Source organism: Spermophilus citellus, assembly GCF_964194105.1.
Source record: "Spermophilus citellus genome assembly, chromosome: 10".
Lineage (NCBI taxonomy): Eukaryota > Metazoa > Chordata > Mammalia > Rodentia > Sciuridae > Spermophilus > Spermophilus citellus.
This window is the reverse complement of record NC_138197.1, coordinates 51,989,846-52,011,425: the sequence shown is the minus strand read 5'-3', so window position 1 is coordinate 52,011,425 and position 21,580 is coordinate 51,989,846. Positions and strand designations below refer to the sequence as shown.

The following is a 21,580-nucleotide window of genomic DNA, read 5'->3' as shown; positions in this document are numbered from 1 at the left end:
TTGGCCATATATTAAAGAAGTAATACACCATGATCAAGTGGGGTTTATCCCACAATTCAAGGCTATCACCATAGTCTACCAAAGAGGAAAACACTTGGTCATACCAATTGGTACACTAGAAAAAAATTCAACATCCTTTCATAGTAAAAACTTTCTGCAAACTAGGACTAGAAGGGAAGTTTCAAACAGAGAAAGGGCACTTCTTAAAAAAAAAAAAAAAAAAAACCTACAGCAAATCATACTTAATAGACAAAGACTGAGTACATTCTCACTAAAATTAGAACAAGGCAAGGATATTCTAATAACCAATAATAGTGAGGGAAAAAAATCTAGAAAATGGGGGGCATATAGATATAAAAGAAATAAAACTGTCTTCATTCATAGCCAACACTATGTTAGAAATTAAAAAAAAAAAAAAAAAGCTTGGCCCAGCAGTGTACAGCTGTAATCCCAGGGATTTGGGAGGGCGACGCAGGGAGGATCATAACTTTGAGGCCAGGCCAGCCTCAGAAACTTGGGGACCCTGTCTCAAAATTTAAAAACGGGCTGGGGATGTATCTCAGTAGTAGAATAGAATACTCTGGGATCAATCCGCAGTAGCGGAGGTGGCGTCGGGGTGGGAGGCTTAAGGTCCCTATATAAACTAGCAATGAACAAATGGGAATCAAAAATCAAAAATTCAAAACAAAACACGTTTATAATAATCTTTAAAAATCTTGGGCAAAACAAAAATTCTTGGGTAAAAAGGAAGCAAAATACATGTAATGTCTACATGCTAACTACAAAAAGTTAATGAAAAGAAACAAAAGAGGACCTAAATAAATGGAGAAACACAACTATGTTCAACGATTGAAAGACTCAATGTAATAGAGATGATCAGTTTTCCACAAATGACCTGCGGATTTAACGCAATTTCCAATCAAAACCCCAGCAAATTTTTTTTTTTCCAGAAATGGACAAGCCAATTATAAAATTTCTGTGGAAATGTAAAGATAGACTTGACAAAACAATTTTGAAACTGAAGTTATAAAAATCACACTAAAACTTAAGACCTACTTCAGCAATCAAGACAGTTGTAGTATTGATAGAGACAGAACAGAGATCAGAAATAGGCCCACAGAAACATGGTCAATTGATATCTGAAAAGGTGCAAAGGCAAGCCTAAGGAGAAAGGTTAGTTTTTTCACCAAATGGTTGAAGAACTGGAAATCCATATGCCAGAAAACTAATCTCAACACAATTCTTACACTTTATACAGAAATTAACTCAAAATGGAACACTGTTTTAAATGTTAAACGTAACACTTCTATAAGAAACAAGAGGAGAAAATCCTGGTAACTTGGGGTTAAACAAAGATTTTTTTTTTTAGATGTTTACCAAAGCATGACTCCTAAAAGAAAAATTTGATAAACCGAACTTCATTAAAATTACAACTAAGGAAAAACACCATTAAGACAGACTGAATGGGGCTGGGGATGTGGCTCAAGCGGTAGTGCGCTCGCCTGGCATGCATGCGGCTCGGTTTGGATCCTCAGCACCACATACAAACAAAGATGTTGTATCCGTCGAAAACTAAAAAAATAAATATTAAAAATTCTCTCTCTCTCTCTTTAAAAAAAAAAGACAGACTGAAAACACAAGCTATATCTATACTGGAAGAAAATACTTTCAAATCACATATCTGATGAAAGACTTGTATTTACAATGAAAATCTCTCAAAACTAATTCTAAGAATACAGTTTTTAAAATAAGCAAATGAGCAAAAGACTTTAATACTAACTAAGAAAACATGTATGGTGAATAGGCACATGAAAAGATGTGCTTATTAAAGATATTCAATTAAAACCATGATGTGTTTTTTTACCACCCTATTAAAATGGCTATTTGTCTATCATCAATACCCAATTGCCTCAGTTTTAATAGTTTTAAAACCCTTGCTAAGTCATTGCTTTTTCTTCAGAATTGTTTTTACCTATATTTAGCCTTCTCTCCAATCTAATTCAACCCAGACTTCTGGAGTACTCTAGAACAAAAATCAAAATGCTGGTGATAATTCATTCAAACTGGTGGTAGCTTTCGGAATTTGAGGAGTACCACTTTAATTGGGCAGCAGGACAAGTATTATCATTCCTTTTTTTACCAATAAGAAATAGACTTAGGGGCCGGGTGGGGTGGCACAAGCCTGTGATCCCAGTGGCTCAGGAGGATAAGGCAGGAGGATGGAGAGTTCAAAGCCAGCCTCAGCAATTTAGCCAGTTCCAACTCAGTGAGACCCTGTCTCTAATAATAAAATACAAAACAGGGCTAGGGATGTGGCTCAGTGGTGGAGTGCCCCTGAGTTCAATCCCCAATACCCCCCAAAAAGAAAAGAAAATAGACTTAGTAATTACCAATATAGGGAACCCAGTGAAAGAGCCCAGCTAGTACCAGAAATAGATCTTCCGATCCTAGTTTTATTCTTGAGCCAGGCTGGATTCACAAGGTCTTATTTGCTTTCACTTATACAGAAACCATCTTGACCTGCATAGGTAGAAAAACAAAGCAAATTCCCTGACTCTAATGAATCAATGAACTTCCAAGATAGTCATAAGAAATAAACAAGAATACCTAAGAACAATTTATATAAAAAAAATTACAAAATTTCGCCTGCTGCGGTGGCGCATGTATTCTCAGTGGCTCAGGAAGTTGTGGTGGGAGGATCACTAGTTCAAAGCCAGTCTCAGCAAAAGTGAGGCACTAGGCAACTCAGAGAGACCTTGTCTCTAAATAAAATACAAAATAGGGCTGGGGATGTGGCTCAGTGGTTGAGTGCCCCTGAGTTCAATCCCAGTACGAAAACCAAACAAAATTTCAAAATTTTTTTCATGTAACTAATACAAGCCTAAGAACCATTTTAATTAGACCTTACAGTTAATTAAGCAACAAAAGTTTATCCATAGACTTTTTAAAATTATAATTAACATCTACTTTAAAAAACATTCTCTAGGCTGCATAATGAAACACTATCAAAATGAACTATACTTAAAATTTGTTCATAATTATAAAAACATCTATTCAGGGAAAGAAACTGTAAATAGCAGGCAGCTCAAAGGATAATTTTATTACCATTTCAGAAAAACAGTGACACAGTTTCTTAGAATTTGCATGTTCATTTCCTGTATGTGAAACCAAAAAAGTGTAAAATATTTAATAATATTAATTTATTTTGCTATTCTTCCTGAAAAATTATTTCCTCCCTTTCTTTGTCTAATAAGTAGAGTGGAAGAAGTACTTTTCAAACTAACAAGTTTCAATTTTTTAAAAAATAGCCTTCAGTTAAAAAAAAAGTTGTACTTTTAACTTATCTGCCTATTTTCATAGTACCTACCTATTTTAACTAGTCACAAAATGTTTACATTGTTTTCTATAGGTAGGTCTAAATTGCAGGAAAAATTTTTTTAAACAAGTTTTTTTGGTGTGTTTCCTGCATTAGCCACATTCTCACCCACTCTTGCTACCAAACATGTACATTCAAGATTCCTGGCAGATGGCTCAAGAACATTCTGCTGCTGGTAAAAAAGAAACTGCTACCTACCCAAGACAGCAATTGCCAGCTGTTTACTTATAGACTTCTTTTTGGTTAAGAAAAATTTAAAAAAATTCAGGTCACTCATCTGTTTCCTTTATCCAGAAATCTACTATCTTATAGCTAGACCTACACAAAATTATTGAGACTACTGATATACCACAGATGTCTTTAAATGTCAGTTTAATGTAAATTTTTTTAACTGTCCAAGTAGACACCTCTAATGACAATTAGTAGATAACATTAATTGACACATGAGATAGAAAAATAAAAAGGCATACTTATGTCTTTCAGAAAAGTTCGTAATCTTTTTTAATTTCTATTTATTTTTTTTTGGTGGTGCCGGGGATTGAACCTAGGGCCTTGTGCATGCTAGGCAAGCACTCTACCAACTGAGCTATATCCCCAGCCCCCAAAGCTCATAATCTTAAGAGATCAAAAATTATGCATTTAATTACACATAAAAATAAGCATTATACAGACATACATGTCACTATTTGAAATCACGGAAAATTTTCATTGGTGCAGTGAACATAATTGGATCTTTATAAAGAAAATTAATTTTTAAAGTTGGACAGAACAGAATTTGAAAAGAATAATGCTGGAAAATTTTTAGAAAAATCGTATACATTTGGACCCAACAGAGTGGTGCACATCTATATTCCCAATGAAGTAAGACTGAAAGTTCAAGACCAGCCTCAGTATTTTTTTTAAGCTTTATTTTATTTATTTATTTATATGTGGTGCTGAGGATCCAACCCAGGGCCTCACACATGCTAGGCGAACGCTACTGCTGAGCCACAACCCCAGCACCCAGCCTCAGCATCTTAGTGAGAACTTATCTCAAAATAAAAAAATTAAAAAGTCTGGAGACTTAGCTTAGTGGTAAAGTCCCCCTGGGCTCAATTTCCAACACCCCCAAAAAAGGCGAAGGCCTGTAATCCCAGTGACTCTGGAGGTTGAGGAAGAAGGATCTTGAGTTCAAAGCCAGCCTCAGCAACAGCAAGGTGATAAGCAACTGAGTGAGTCCCTGTTTCTAAATAAAGAATAAAAAATGGCTGGGGATGTGGCTTAGTGGTTGAGTGCCCCTGAGTTCAATCCCCAGTAACCGCCCCCTACCATAATAAAATATCCTTAGAATCACGATTAAACAAAAGTTTCATATACACATATGCAAACAGTTACAGCAATTCCAAAAGGAACCAACCTAATCTAAACCCATTGTTTCTAACCTATAGGCCAAGGAGTCAGTGGCACAGTTATATGAATGCACACACAGGAAGCATTGCAAACAGTCTAAGACATTTCTCTCACATATAATCCCACTACTTTTCAAATATAATAGTATAATAAAACACAAAATTATTTGAAAGCATAGGGTTTTTTCACTTTCCATTATAATTCCAATCAACCAATAATTTAAAAATTTTACAATTACATACGTATTAGGAGTATGGGATTGCTCATATTCAAAATAGGCAGGGGCCTTCAAGCAAATATACAAGGTTCCTTCTGGGTCTTTAAATTCCATGCTTTTAAGGAACTAAAAACTCCCGTGGTAAAGTTTTTAGAACTATTATAAATATGTATACATATGTACATATAAGTAATGTGCCAAGCACTGGACTAAATTCTGTTTCAAAGATGAAATTACATGATTTCAGATTCAATTTCAAGTTCGCAGAACAGACAGATAAATGAACAAATAATACTTCCTAATAAATACCACCAAACTATCTGAAGCGCTTTGTCACCTGGGGGAGTCTGAGAAAATCCACGAATTAAGTTTTGATAAATGGCAAACAGGGACAGATGCTACAGTCCTATAAAGAGAAAGCTGTGAAAAATGCACGGCACTTTTGGAAAAAACAGCCAGTGTCTGGTATGGTTGGACGTTAAAGTATTTGTAGAAGAAGCAAGTTGAGACTCTAAAAATATGATTGAGACAGACTGTAAAAGATCCTGAATGACATGCTTGATAATTAGGACTTGATTCTGTCAGCAATACGGTTACTTGAAAAGTTTAAGGAGAGATGTAAACAAAACGTATGCCAGAACTGTAAGGATGTTAACGGGGAAACTAGTTTGGGGTAGGTGCAATACTTCTGGTGAAAGAAGAAACAATACAGTGCAGTTTAACTGGAACTGTGGATTCTTGGGTTTCTAGTTTGGATGTAAGGAAGTATACTGGTGTCAGTATCAGTATCTGGGATGGAATAAAGATGAAAACCAGAAAAAAAGAGTACTATCTCTTGGAGGGCGGTTTCAAGAAGGGAATGCTCATCTGCGGCAAATACTGCAAAGGGGTAAACTGGAGGAAAAAGGGTCCCTTTCCCTAACCCTCAAGGTGGGTAAGAAGAGAAGAAAACAAATACGGATGGTACGGTGCGTCCACAGGTTTGGGGCCGAGAGTTTCCAATAAACTTTCCATATCTCCGTTCCGGAAAGAGGAGCTCAAAGCTAAGCACCGGGCTGGCTCCCAAGAGCTGAGACTGCGAAGTGGCCGGGGCCGGAGAGCCGGTGGTTCTCAAGGGGCACGCACCGAGGCAGCCCACAGGCAAAGGAAGCTTCCGACTCGCCTACGCCCGCTCTGGTCCCCGGGTTTATACCACTTACTGCGCTCTGAATCCCTTGCAGCCGTCGGCTATGCAGATTAGGACCTTTGACGACCGGGTCTTAAGCACCCAAAGGGAAAGACTCTGCACCCCTGTTCCGCGTCTTCAGCGAGCAGACGCAGAATCCAACAGAGACAGCACAGACAACTGGCAAGTCAGCGGGGTTCAGCCCCATCACTGACCCGGGATAAACCTCCGCCGACCGTCCCCGACCAGCGCTCCCTGACTGCCCCAGTCTCGCGAGATTTCCTCCCTCGCGTTACCGTGGAGCAGAGCCGGCTGCTCGCCGCTGATTTGCGGGAGAGGTAGGGGCGGAGCCTTCCTGTGTCCCTCCCTATTTACCCACTCTAGTTTAGCTCGTCTTCTCGCTAAGTCTCGCGTGTTTTTCCAGGGGCAACGGGCCTAGGTGAAGAGACAGAAAAGCAGACGCGGGAGGGTGGGTGCTAAGCCTATGTGGTTCTAAACCTAAGGGGTTGTGGCCTGTTCAGCGGTGCTGTGGTTGGTACTTCACTTTTAGGGACACTCTTAGGTCGCCCGGATCATTCTTCCCAAAGGGTGATTGGGTAAATTAGTGGGTAGAACATCTCGAGGTTGGAGGCAATTTTTTTTTCTCATTGGCTCCGCCCTCTTCCTGTTTGGCGTCTGGTGCGTCGGTCCTTGGAGGAGGAAGAGAAGCTTGGCGGGGCTGTCGAAGAGTGCTTTGCGCACGCGCGAGCCCGAGTGTGTGAGTGTGTGAGTGTGTGTGTATGTGCGCGCGCACGCGCGCACTCCTGCATTTAGGAAGCCTGGGAAGGACCGGTGTTCTGGAGATGTGCGGGGAAAGCGTAGTCCCCTGGTTTTGGTACCAGACACTCCTGACTGTGCGTTGATTCTCCCACCCTCCCAGCCAGCAGCCTTTGCCAGAGAGGCACAGCCTCTGTTCGTTTTCACTGCAGGACCAGGCACGAAAGTAAGCGAACCTCGATTTTGAGGTCTTCCCTATCCACTCACCTTGTATTACCCCCTTCCCAACCCCCGGCCGAGTGTGTCTAGGAGGTTTCTTAAAGAGAGTTTTGCATGAAGGGGAGATGTGTTTTGAGAACAGAAGAAAATAGCGGTCGTAAAAAGACAGTTCGTTTTGATGAACACTTTTCCTCTGCTTAACATGTGCTTTTGGAATGTGGATTTGTCTATTTAGTATTTTATTAGTGAAGTAAGAGAGTATCTCATGCTCTGTTTTAATAAGAAAAAGTTTAAAAAGTTCCTTTTCCCCAACAGTGTAATTGTAGCAACCAAGTTATTCTGTTCTACATGGAAATTATTGTGGTCTATCAAATGTTAAGAAGAATGAGTTTGGGGTCCTTATCCTAATACGAAGACCCGATATGCAGTTATCTTAGGAGTTGTTTATTATGTTTTGGGCTTTATTTTGCTGTCACGTTCCTTAACTGTTAGTTTTCCCTCACTCCACTCACCTTTTTCAGAAGTCTTGAAACTTTTTTGTTTGTTTTTGGAGGGAAGCTCAAAATTGCTGACTTAGAGGTTTTTATATATCAATGTCAATTAGGATAACCAAAAGTGTATTTGAAGAGTATTTATTATTTTTCATGTTTGGTGAATATAAGGGAATCAGATACAATTATATATCAAATGTTTTTTTCTGACAATTTTAAGTTATTTTAAAAAGCAAAAATAAAAAAATTATGGAATGTAACTTTCTGTGCTTGGTAAAGTGACAGTCTCATTTGAATTGACCCAGTTGCTTTCTGGTCCTAACCCTGGTAAACATTGTCATTAAACTTTTCCTTTGTTGGACAAATTTCTTTGAACATATTTTTAATATCTCCTACCAATTTTTTTTTTTGTGGAAAAGTCCTGTTAGTTAGAAATAATTTAAGATATTACATGTTATATATCACCATTTAAGTAATGCACATTTCCCCATATAGGTTAAAAATGAAGATTTTTTCTGAATCTCATAAAACAGTATTTGTTGTGGATCACTGCCCTTATATGGCAGAATCATGCCGACAGCATGTGGAGTTTGATATGCTGGTGAAGAATAGAACCCAAGGAATCATCCCTCTGGCCCCAATCTCTAAATCATTGTGGACTTGTTCAGTAGAATCTTCGATGGAGTACTGTAGAATAATGTATGATATATTTCCATTTAAAAAGCTGGTGAGTATACATTACAAACAAAATTTATGATATGGGGGGATATACTTAACTGTGTAAATAAATTTGTTGTAGATTTGACTTAGAACTATTTATTTACTACTTAAAATGCACACAGAACTGCTATTTGGGATAAATATATTATAGATATTTAATTGGAACCAGTAATAACAGCTGGTAACTATTGAACACTTACATGTGCCAGACATGTTTCAAAGTGCTTTATATTTATTAGCTCCTTTGATTGTCACAACAGTTAGATGAAGTAGGTACCATAAGTATTGAGGCAATTTTAATATGTAACAACTAATATGGAACAAGCACTGACCATTGAGAATTATGGGAGCCCAAGCAGAAGGAGCATTGGCTATAAGCAGTTTCTCTACTTGTGCTGGTATGTTGCCAGCTGTATATCAGTTTTGTTTATTACAGTTGTGGTGTTCATACAAAAACTGAGGTAAAGAAACTTGTCCCTAGTCACATAGCCAGTTAGAGAGAGAGCCAGAATCTGAATCTGAGCAGACTGGCTGCTTGCCATTCTAAAGAATATATACTAAACTGCTTAGGATATGCCCAACTTAAAAAGAAATGCTCTTAAAATACTAAGTTGGGGTTAAGAGTGTAGCTCATTGGGAAGCTCTAGGTTTAATCCCCAGCACCAAAAGAAAAGGAAAGAAAGAAAAAATGATGCTAAATGGAATTTTTTTTTTATATCAAGAAGAGAAATTGATGATTAATAGAAATTTTAAGTATTGAAAGTTATCTTTAGGTTTTATTATCTCAGATGTTTTATTTTGGGAAAGTCATTTGGTTAGCCACAAGTGGATGATATGCTCTCCGTCTCATTTGCAGCAGCCTGGGCTGGGACCTAGCCAATTCTTAGACTGGCAAAGTAGCATAGTCACAGCTAAGGTGAATATAGAGAGTCCAACATTATGCATTCAGATATATTCCAAGTTAAAAAATAAGTTCTTTATATATTTATAATTTTTTTGGGGGGAGGGTACCAGGGATTGAACTCAGGGGCATTCAACCACTGAGCCACATCCCCACCCTTTTTTTGGTATTTTATTTAGAGACAGGGTCTCACTGAATTGCTTAGCATCTCATCGTTGCTGAGGCTGGCTTTGAACTCACAATCCTCCTCCTGCCCAGTCTCCCTAGCTGGTGGGACTACAGGCTTGCGCTGTGGCACCTGGCCCTTTTGAAATTTTTGTGCATCCTGTGTAGTTATATAATGAGGGGAAGAATAGCATCTTGATTTTAGGCACAGGCTTCAGTTCAAATCCTGGCATCTAGCAACCAGCAGTGTGACTTGGATAATATTTTTTAATCTCTCTAAGCCTTAGTTTCCTCCTATGTAAGTATTATACCTATTTTCTTGCAGAAGATTTAAGTGAGATAATCTAATAAAGTGGCTATAAAATTTATTCCTGTCAGATAAACATTGGAGAAAAGACCGATTATCAAACCTTTTCTTTAAAGAAGGAAACTAGCATTTCATGTATATTAGGGAAAAAAGATCATATCATCCAGGGGAAAGAAAGAAATTTCTTCTTCCTCTCAAAAAGTGACATAGTCACTTGATATATTTTCTAATATGTTCCTTATCATCATCCTACCTGGTAGTTTTTTGTGGTGCTGGGGAGCAAACCTAAGGCCTTTCGCATTCTAGGCAAGTGCTCTACCACTGAGTTATAGTCTCAGCCCTAATAATGTTTTTTTTTTTTTTGTATTTTACTTTAGTAAAAATAATGTATTTCAAATCCATTATTTGGCTTTCAGTGGTCTGAATTACTGAGTGCTCTATAGATAAGGCTATTGCCCTATTTGTTTGAACTTTTTTCCTGCTACTCTGCTTACTCTTTATTTTTTTTTAAACTCTTCTAAGGGTACACACTTATCAGCTTTTGCATTTGCTGTTTGCTGTACCTGGAATTCTCTATCCCTGTTTTTTTCAGTGGCTGGTTTCCTTTGGTCATTTTAATTTTTTCTAGATTGCCACTTTCTATAGAGAGCCTGTGTCTCACAACCCAATCTAGAGTAGCTAACAACTGTTTTTCGTAGCATTTATCACTTTCTGAAATTATCACATGTTAATTTGTATTCTTGTTGCAATGCTCCTTACTTTATCACATTCCCCATTCTAGACTTCCTCCACATTGTGACAGAATTGTTTCATCCATCCCTATAGTACCATGTCCCCACTGCTAAGAATAGTACCTGGTATAAGCTAGGCATTCTGTTATTATAAAATGAATGAATTAATCAAACAATGAACCAGTGGTAGAAATTGCATATTATATTAAAGTATGGTGGTTAAGTAAAATTATAGTTGAATATTAATTGTTTCTTTGACATCTATTAGGTGAATTTCATTGTGAGTGACTCTGGAGCACATGTTTTAAATTCTTGGACTCAAGAAGACCAAAATTTACAGGAGGTATGGTTAGGTTTTAAGTTGTGGCTGTTTTTGAAAATTATCTAAATATGGCAATAGTTTTTTTAAAAAAGTTTATTTATTTATTTATGTCCATGTTGTATTTATACATAGTTTTTAAATTTCCAGTTAAATTAAAAGAAAAACAGCTTTCCATTTCACTCACCCTCTCACCCCCAAACATCTTTCACTTCTAGTTTTTCTGGTATATATTTTCATGTTTCTAAACAACATATTTTTACTCCTACTTATTGAGATCTCAATTTATAATTTATTTATCATTATTGTTAGTGAGGATTTATCTTTTTTATATTCCCTTCACCCATGCCTTTCCCTGTTTTCTCAGAATTATTATATCAGAATTATTGGTTTGCTTGAAATTTCATATTTCTGTTATAATGTCCGCATAAAGTGTATTCACTATTATGCCAGGTAATATCTATGATTATTTGTGCAAATTTTTATTTATTCCTAGAATTAATTATTTCCTTTTTTCTATGTTTGCTTAAACTTCTCAGTATTTTTATTATAGATGTATTAGATAATTTAACAGTTTGATACCTTCACGAATTACTTCTTGAAACACAGTCTGAACTGGCACTTTCTGGGCTTACTGCACTGCAGTTATCCTCCTTGCTCTAATTTTCAGGTCTCATTTTTCTCTCTCTCTGTAGTCTTTAGTTTTGGTAGAGGCTCCAGAATTCCTGTAACTTACCTTACTTTTTTTTTTTGATATTTTGAGCATAGAAATTCCACATTGGAAGTATATTTTTCAAAAAATTTTGAGGACATCATTATACTGTGTTACACCCTCCATGATGCTCTTGAGAAGTCCAGTATCATTTTTCTTCATAATTTCTGGAAGCTTTTAGAATTTTATCTTTCCCACTGTGTGTTCTGAAATTTTTTAGTAATATATCTTAGTCTTTTCTCATTCCTGGTGCTATGGCTTATATTCTTCAGTTCAAGAAAAAGTCCCTGTGCTGTATCTTTGATAATGTTCTTGTCTATATTCTGTGTCTTTTTAGCATACCTATTAGTGGAATTTTGAATTTATGGGATTAAATTCCTTATTCTTCTCATTGAGCCTCTCTCTGGGTTCTACATTATTTGAATCTTTTGACTCATATGGAAATGTTATTTATATTTTTTAAATTTCCAATAACTTGTACTTACATTGTAACTATATCATTTTTATCATCTTTTTCTTACTTTACGGGTGTAATTTTTTTCCTCTTTTAAAAGAATATGACACCTTTTGTACCACACAGCGTATTTTAAACCGTGACATATAACTCCCTAATAAAATAAAGCAAGACAGAAAGTTTATCTAATTAGAAACAAGATACACCATCACTTACTGTCTTCAAACATTATTGCAATTTAACTTCCACAATTTGACAAAGTATTCATGAAATAATCTGCAGACTAGTTTTAACAGACAAATAACACTTTTAAGCAGACATAACTGTCCCAAATTATTTATTAGGTATGAACCTTACGAACATCATACTTATGTTAGTGGTAATGGTGGAGCTGGAGAGTACTGCAGCTTCTCCAAGCTGTACTGTGAGAACCAGCAATAGTGTGGTGGAACTTGTGGCCCTTCCCAAGGCCACAACTCTTATGGCCTGCAGATGTTAGACCATGCATCTCCCTGTGCTTGTGGACTGTTTTGGTGATCCACTGGGTGTCAGGATTTCTTCTGGTAGCTTTGTGGAATGGACCAATAAAGAATTTGTGGAATCTTCACCAACCCAATAAGAATTCAGGACTCTCAGAGCCCCACTGCGATGTCCATCTCACTCACTACAGACTGAAGGCTTCAAGCAAACTTTAGCTGGTTAATACTATGATGGACAGGCGTACCATAGGTTGCACCCTTAGGAAATGGACATTTGTGGCCACCGCAGTGCACATGAATTCTGCATTTTATCTGGCCAGGTTGGGTGGGGAGCCCTGTGGAGCACAGAGAGCTTGCGGTACTGCCAGCCGTGGACCCTCAGAGGAAAGTGCATCACATCTGACTGTTTCTTCCTCCATAGCTCCTGGATGTACTTGTATATGCCCATCTTGTCTTACCTGATGGCTGCCACCAGACCTATGGGTGTAATATTTTTTATCTGGAGCCATTAATTTTGGTGTGTTTTAAGTTTTTCTTTGATCCCTCTGTGTTCTCAAGAGTTCTTTTCATGTTGAGGCTTTTCTTAAATGCCTGATGACATTTGTCTATGCAATCTTATTTAAAAACAAGGCATTAAACAGCAGATTAGAAAATCTTTATGTTGGATTAGGCATTGCTGACTAAGCTTCAGAGGTTAAGACAGTTATTTTTGCTGAGGAACTTCCAAATGTCAGAGTTAACAGATCATCTCTCTGGAACTATTTGTAGTCTCCAGAGAAGATCTTCTACTATTCAAAGTTAATATTCTATAAACTTTGTAAGTAGCTTTCTGGAAGCAGGAGGGGATGGTTTGTTCTGTCACTCAGTGCGTAGACATCCAGGTTGTATTTAAATTTTTCTGTTTTGAGTCTAGTACTTTGCTAACTGATATTGTAGCTACTAGCCACATTTGTGTATTTAAATTTAAAAATTTAATGTAATTAAAAATTTAGTTCTCTTATAGCACTAGCCATATTTCAAGTGCTCAGTAAGCCACACATAGATAGTGGTTACTGTAATAGATAGGACAGACAGAGAACATTTTCAGCATCACAGAAAGTTTTGTTGAGCAGTGCTGGTCTAGTAACTTACCCTTGTTCTATGCTGTGCTTTGTGGTATCCATGCTTGGTACCTTTCTGTTTTGTGCCCACTCACAAGTGTAATTCTGTGTGGGAGTGAGGAAGAGATAGTCACTTACCTGGATTAGGTTGTAGGATCTAGAATCAAATTTTACCTATTCTGACTTAAAGCTACTTATAGTTCTTAAAATGTTGTCTCATCCCTGCATTGTGTTCAAGTTCTCAAACTTCTTTTAGATTCTTTAGGACATATCATCTTGCCTCTATTTCTCCCCTGTAGATACTTAAATTTCATCTTGTTCAGTTCTATTAGGTTTATTACCACTTCTTCACTCATTTTTATGTATTATTGTTGATATCTTTTTTATCTGACATTTGTTGTTATCTTCTTTTTCCTTCATCTTTGGGTTTATAGTTTTTAAAAAATTGCTGTGGTCATAGTGGAGGGAACAGAAATAACTCATGCTTGCTTAATTAAGTTTATGTTTTCTTAACTTTATTTGTCTAAAAATATTGAGTTTCTGGTAGATTATGTTCATTGATATTATTTAGTTGGATGGAAGACTTTATTCTACTAGATTCTTCACTGGTAAAATTGAACAACATGAGAGACAGGGATTAGTGATATATTGGATACACTTTGAATTATGTCATGCTAAAATTTTTCTGTTAATGGATTCTCTTCAATAGAAATAATCTAATTAAAGGTGAGTTTTAGTGTAATACTTTTAAAGAAAATGTGTTTATCCCTTATAATGTTTGTGATTATCAAACATATCTAACCTTACACTCTTTAGTTTTTTTTTGTTTGTTTGTTTTGGTGGAACTGGGGATTGGTTTATATGTGCTAGGCAAGTGCTCTGCATCTCCAGACTTTTTTTTTTTTAATATTTTTTTAGTTGTAGATGGAGACAATATCTTTATTTTTAATTATTTATTTTTATGTGGTGCTGAGGATCAAACCCAGTATCTCACGCATATGATGCAAGCACTTTACCACTGAGCCACAACCCCAGCCCTCCAACCCTTTTATAATTTCATTTTGAGATAAGGTATTGCTAAATTGCCCAGGCTGGGCTTGAATTTATAATCCTCCTGTCTCAACCTTTAAAGTAGATGGGATTACAGGCATGTGCCACTGTACCCAACCAGAATATTCTTAATATTCATTCATTACTTGGAAAAATAATATTAAGGATTTCATGCATTCCTCTTGTACTATCTCTTGGAAGTACTGTGGAAGAAGCTTGAAGTCTTTCTAGCTGTGGGTGAATACAAAGAGGTATATAGGTTTTTTCCTGCACCACTGTAGTGCAGTGAAGGTGTGCATTTGATAGGTGACCAATCATAAAAGAAGCACTACTTCTGCTTTTGAGGTGAAGGTACATTATCACATGCACTGCTTTTAAATTGTGAATGGAGTAAGAAACTTCAGATGTAAAGGCAACAATATAGCAAATCAATGGTATTAAAATACAAGAGAACAGGCATGGTGGTGGCACAGGCCTGTAATCCCAGAAGCTCTGGAGGCTAAGGCAGGAGGATTGAGAGTTCAAAGCCAGCCTCAGCAATAGAGGGGCACTAAGCAACTCAGTGAGACCCTGTCTCTAAATAAAATACAAAATAGGGCTGGGGATGTGACTCAGTGGTTGAGTGCCCCTGAGTTCAATCCCTGTAAACCCCCCCCCAAAAAAAAAAAAAGAAAAAAAGATACAAGAGAATTGACATTTTGTATAAATTATATTTAGTCTTCTCTGTGTTAGCATATTTAGCTTTGGTTATCTGTGTCACGTTTTTCCCTAGTTATTAGGAATAGTCATGTGTAACAAGTGAAGTTGACTGATTTCAGAACGTTTGGGCCAGATGGATCTTAAACATCCTTTGCTTCAACTCTTCCCTTGTACAGGTGAATGGACTGAGGTGTACAGCAGCCAGAGGTTGTTTAACATACATATGTAGGTCCAAAATTCTTTCCATTAAGCATACAACTCTATCCTATACAGCTTAAATTTTATTACAGAAAAGGTGTCAGACTTCAGGAGTTTTGTTGGTTAAAGTTTTTTTTTGGTTAAAGTTTAAAATACTACATTAATGTGGGATAGGTTTTATTATAGGTTTTATTATCAGACTAGAGAAAAATCCATAAGAGATTAAATGGCAGAGCCAGAGTTTCAATTCATATGTCTCTGACTCCTAAGGAATTAGGATTTTTTATTGAGTTTTTCCTATGTAACAGGGACTTTATATGATATTTTTATAAACAGTAACTTTTCTTTCTTTTTTGGATACCTTTTATGAGTAAGCAATTCTCATGAAGTTTAAAAATAACTTATGTGTATATATAAAAGTTGTGAGAGTGGACATCCTTATTCGTAAGTTTCATTAGGAAAAACATATCCAGTCTTTTGCCATTAAGTTAAGATGTTATCTGTGGATTTTTCATAGGCACTCTTCTCTTTCAGGGAGTTCCCTTTCTATTCCTGCACTATATTTTTGTTTCGTTGGTGGTGGTTGTCATTTTGTTTTGTTTTATTCACGAAAGGGTCTTGAATTTTGTGAAATGATGTTTTTTTCTGTTTATGGAGATTATCATGTGATTTTTGTTTCTTAGTCAATTTATACAGTGTCTTACATTAATTGATTTTGGATATTAAATCAACTTTGTATTTCTGAAATAAATACTACTTGATCATGGGATATAATAATTCTTTGTGTGCAAATGGATTTGGTTTGCTAGTATTTTATTAAGGATGTCTATGTCTATATTTTAAAGATACATTGGTGTGTAGTTTTCTTGTGAGTGTTTTGTCTGACTTGTTACTACTTTTGTCAACCTAATTGTTTTTCCTTTTGCTTAGCTAATGGCAGCATTAGCTGCTGTTGGGCCTCCTAATCCTCGGGCAGATCCAGAATGCTGCAGTATTCTGCATGGTCTTGTTGCAGCAGTGGAAACGCTTTGCAAAATTACTGAATATCAACATGAGGCTCGTACTTTACTCATGGAGAATGCAGAACGTGTTGGAAATAGAGGACGAATAATCTGCATTACTAATGCAAAAAGGTGTGGATATTAATCATAATAATCCTTTCACTGAGGGAATTGTCATTTCTATTATGGTTTACATATAAACACTTAAACACATTGCAAGTGGATTTTTAATTTTTTTCCCCTTTAAAATTAATGCTGCATTTATCCAATTCTAAATGAAGACTCATCTCTGTGAAAACTGTGTTGTCATGTAAATTGATTTGATTATTTATTTTTTTTATCACTAGTTTTTCAGATAGTTGTTTGGTATTGTGAATGAACACACTAAAGACAATCCTTATTAAAGTAATTTTAAGTGTTTATACAAGATAATGCAGGTTAATAATAGTATATTTTTTTATCTTAATAGTATTTTCAATTTTTTTTAACTGCTTATTTATCTAAGCTTCCTATGTCTTTTTTATGTCACAGTGATAGTCATGTGCGAATGCTTGAAGACTGTGTCCAGGAAACCATTCATGAACATAACAAGCTTGCTGCAAATTCAGATCAGTGAGTATGATCCATAAAGAAATAAATGTCTTCAACTTCATCTTATATGCATTTTATTATAGTTATTTCCAAGAATTTTAATGTGATTTTTAGTATTCCCTTGAATTCTGTCCTAACTCAACAAATTAGTCTAAAAGTATTGACTACTAAGAATGTAGAGGCTTTTCTTCCCAATTTGTCTTGCACCTAAGAAATTTACTTTTCTCACAGGAAATGTAATCAGAAGGATAAAATAGCACTTAAATTTCTAATGCCTATTTGTTTTGATGGCTAATTCTCATAGTCTGTTAAGTGTTTGTAAAATGTGCAAATTGTAGGTAGCATTACTCAGTATGTATCAAATCAAAACATAACAACTCATTGCATTGTGTGAATTTTTAAAAAAGAAAAAAGCTATTGAAAAGGAAAACACTTTTTTTCCTATGTCGATACCATGAGTAATCAGATGTGTTGGGTTTTTTCCCCCACATCAACAAAATCCCCAACTCTCTAGATACCAGTTAGGTGTCCAGCATTTCAGATATGATACTTAACTGACTAGAGTTTTTGCCAGACTCTGCAGGTTAAGATATATCCCACAAGATTGTCCCCCACCCCACACACTGTCAGACATCAGTCTCAAGTAGTAAATCCCTAGATTTTCACCTGTCTGTCCAATTTGGGTAGAAATGAGGTGTTCCATGACTCCCTCCTCATGTCTGATAGTTTGCTATGGTGGCTTATAGAATAGAGGGACACTTTTACAATACCCCATTATAAAGGATATTATAATGACTACAGACAAGCATCCAGGTAAAGAGGTACATAGGAGGAAGAGTCCTAAGTACAGGAGCTCTTGTCCCTATGGAGTAGGGGTGTACTGCCTTTTCAGCATGTGGATATATTTACCAACACAAAATCTCTCTAAATCTTGTGCTTCAGGGAATTTTATGGAGGCTTCACATAGGCATGATTGATTACTTGCTCTCTGATGATTCTTTCCTTCCTGGAGGATGGTAGGGTAGGGCTGAAAGCTCCTAAACTTCTAATTATAGCTTGGTCTTTCTGGTGATAGCTTTACCATCCAGGAGCTATCAAAGAGCCCACTACGAATTTCCTCCTTAGCACAAAAAATACTCCTATCACCCAGGAAATTCCAAGGGAATTAAGAACTTTTTGTTGAAAACTGAGATCAAAGATCAAATACTAGAGTAATAGATCGTCAGTACAACCTAGTTGTCTTAAGAATTTATACAGGTTTTAAAAACACAGTTCTAGGAACTCCAGGGCAGAGACCAAATACAGATTTCTTGGTACATTACAGTTAGTAAGGACATATTTAATGTGAATTGTAATGTGAATTATAATTTGGATTGAGTGATTACATTTTCTTGGGTTAGTGGTATTATTATTGTAAGATTATTTTTACTAGGAGAAACATGCTCAAGTATTTAGGAGGGTCCTTTGCAACTTAATTACAAATGGTTTAATAAAATTTTAGCTAATAGTAAATGCATGTAATAGAATGTAAGATATAGGAGTGTTCATTGAAGATTGTACTTTTCTGTGAGTCTCAAAATTTCAGTATAAAGTTGGGGGATGTTCTTAGCATTACTAATCCGTGTTCTTGGGAATAATCAACTCTTCCTGATTTTACTCTTAAGAGAAATTATTAGTATAAGGGAAATTAATATACAGTGTATTCATTTTCTCTTTGATAATTATAAGAATTCTGTATTTTTTTAATCCTTCAAAAAGAAAATTATTTTTGTACTTAAAATTGATAAAACCATTGTGTTCAAATACAGCAGTTATACACTGTCTTTTTAAATACTTAGCATTTGTGTTAACAGTAGTGTCTGGTTGTAGCAATATATTGTTTTAGTGTAGTAAAGTTGTAGTACTTTACCTACCCAAATGCTTTACATAGTATATATTCTTATATTTTAAGTGAAAAGTTTCTCTTTAAGTCTCATGCAGATTCAAAAATGTGAGTTGGTCTTGATCCACACCTACCCAGTTGGTGAAGACAGCCTTGTATCTGATCGTCCTAAAAAAGAGGTAGGTGTAAAAGTTTCAGAAGAAAAGATCACTGTGAGTTCTTATTAATGAATGCTGAGAAAGGTTAGCATTGAAGTGATCACAATATCAATATTTACTAAAAAGAAAATATTTAAATTTTTCAAAGCAAAACCTAATGTTTAGGTTGTTAAAATTATAGTTTTTAAAGTATTTTCTGGAAAAAAAAAGTATTTTCTATTTTGCTTGCCTGTTGACATTTGTTTATTTCAATAAAATGTGTTGCCAAACCATACACAATTTATATTCTTCCTAAGTGCTTCAATAAATTTCAGTTATTAGTAGCCATTTTTATTGTATGAAAATCTTTTCTTCATTAGAAAAACAATACACTTTCTTTTTTCTTAATAAAAATACACTCTTGATACAAAAGAAACTAATTTTACATGTTAGGCAGTGGATGGGGGGAACTTAATTCTCAACCTTTACTTTTTCGTTTTAACTAAATTTGAAAATCTCAAAGGCAAAGATAATTATGTTAATTGTTAAATGAATTCATGTCAGATTATTTTCCATCAGTGGTCTATGTTTAGAAATACAAATCTATTTATGTAGTTAAATTAAAATTGTATGTCCTTGCTAGGCATGGTGGTACATGCATGTAATCCCAGCAGCTCAGGAGTCTGAGGCAGGAGGATTGCAAGTTCAAAGCCAGCCTTAGCAAAAGCGAGGCATTAAGCAACTCAGTGAAACCCTGTTTCTAAATAAAATACAAAATAAGGCTGGGGAGTGGCTCAGTAGCCAAGTGTCCCTGAGTTTAATCTCTAGTACTACCCCCCACCATAAAAAAGTATATGTCCTTATATTCTGGAATTTTTCTTTTGCAATTTTTAATATAATTATGCTGGTATTGCTGTAGTCTGTTTTATAGTTAAGTGGTATTTTTAAGTCATTATCTGTATCATTTTTTATTAACTTTGTTCTGCCTCTTGTAATAATATGGCAATATGTTAGTTTTATTTTGTAATAACTAAAATAAATAATTTATAATAAATATTATTGCCCTGGAATGAATAATTTTTTTATCTTATACCTTTTGATTGCTTTATCTCATTTATTGGCAACAAAATGAGATGTTCATGGTGATTCCTACATTCTTTAAGTTTTATCTGCAGAATTTTGTCTTCACAACAAAATGAATTATTTTTTTCTGTAGTATTTCTGTGAGTCACTTCAAATTCATTTTATGCTTAGATGAATAGAAGTAAAAATACAAATTAAAAATATATTTAAATAAAAAATTATTTCACTCTAAGTTTTAGGAGGGTGGAGACTGTTCACCATTGTATTGTCCAGTGACTTACACAGTTCTTGATTTATAATGTAGTAAACTCTGATTAATATGTGTTGAATGAATATATGAAAATTTTGCTAAATAACTGTCATGGTTAATTTGTGGGCTTTTCCCCTTCCCCCAAGTTCTAAAAGTAAAAGTACTTAATTTTTTTTGTGTTATAATATACTAGGTTACAATGAATTAATGTTTTGTGGGTTATTTTTCTTGCATATTTTTCTGTAGTTGTCCCCAGTTTTAACTAGTGAAGTTCATAGTGTTCGTGCAGGACGGCATCTTGCTACCAAATTGAATATTTTAGTACAACAACATTTTGACTTGGCTTCAACTACTATTACAAATATTCCAATGAAGGTAGGGGTTCTATTTTTTTGCTAAATTTGAGAACTGCTTTTTAAATACGTCTTTGATATGTATTATTTATTTTAATTGAACATTTACTTTTTTTCTCTATATCATATTTTCTGTTTTACTAGCCCACATTCAGTGTCTTTGACCAGGTTAGTAAATATTGAAAAGCATCAAGAAAGGATCACAGAATAAAGTGCTATATTTTTTATTTCTAATAACATGTTATATGAAATTTTAAAAAAATTATGTTTTCATTATTTTCATTAAAATATAATTGGTATTTTAAATCATTTTTCTGTGATTCTTTTCCTGACAGCTGTAATATTAGATTTTACTTACTTTGTGTTTTCTAGTGGATCCTTTTTCTGTGTTTGTATTCTTGCCCACCCAGCATAAAGATATTTATAGATAATAGGTCTAATTAGGAAAAAACAGCCCATAGCTTTCAATTAGTTTATTACTGTGTAACTGTAAAACTGTAGATATCCATAAGTCCTATAATTTTACTAATGGATTTTCTTAGGACTCTATTACTGTGATTTTCATTATGTTATTACGTCATATAAGACCAGGACAATACCTGACCAATAGAAGCTTTAGAAGCATTGTTACTGAGTAGAATTGAATTGAATTGAATTGAATTGATTATTTTTAAAATATAAAGTGATCACTATATCTGAAAGTTCAAATTGTCTTGTTTATAATCCAGTTTCAGGTTTTTTGCCATGACATCATAAACACTAAATTGCATGAGTATAATACTTTCATTTTTAATTTCCTTATTCCATGGCTTGATTCTTCTCCAGAAATTTTAAT

At 35.2% G+C, this 21,580-nt stretch overlaps 2 protein-coding genes and 1 pseudogene across 8 annotated transcripts in view; 1 reads left to right on the top strand and 2 right to left on the bottom strand.

Moving 5' to 3' along the window:
- Positions 1–6,436, bottom strand: part of FGFR1OP2 (FGFR1 oncogene partner 2) — a 28,731-nt gene extending 22,295 nt beyond the window's left edge. For 2 of the 5 annotated variants that reach the window (XM_081309856.1, XM_081309857.1), the window contains exons 1-2: positions 6,182–6,436; positions 2,391–2,520 (exon numbers count right to left, since the gene is read on the bottom strand). The gene's annotated coding sequence lies outside the window, so the exon portion shown is untranslated. The remainder of the gene's footprint in view (positions 1–2,390; positions 2,521–6,181) is intronic. The other 3 variants (XM_081309854.1, XM_081309858.1, XM_081309855.1) reach the window with 2 other exon arrangements.
- Positions 6,437–6,577: 141 nt separating this feature from the next.
- Positions 6,578–21,580, top strand: part of INTS13 (integrator complex subunit 13) — a 29,379-nt gene continuing 14,376 nt past the window's right edge. For both annotated transcript variants that reach the window (XM_081311021.1, XM_081311020.1), the window contains exons 1-7: positions 6,578–7,129; positions 8,109–8,340; positions 10,706–10,780; positions 16,379–16,581; positions 16,981–17,061; positions 19,011–19,101; positions 20,639–20,767. In XM_081311021.1, coding sequence (XP_081167147.1) covers positions 8,116–8,340; positions 10,706–10,780; positions 16,379–16,581; positions 16,981–17,061; positions 19,011–19,101; positions 20,639–20,767 — 804 coding nt within the window. In that variant the 5' untranslated portion in view covers positions 6,578–7,129; positions 8,109–8,115. The remainder of the gene's footprint in view (positions 7,130–8,108; positions 8,341–10,705; positions 10,781–16,378; positions 16,582–16,980; positions 17,062–19,010; positions 19,102–20,638; positions 20,768–21,580) is intronic.
- Positions 11,945–12,849, bottom strand: LOC308658752 (large ribosomal subunit protein eL15-like; annotated as a pseudogene). Its single transcript has one exon. The product of its transcript is annotated as a large ribosomal subunit protein eL15-like (transcript).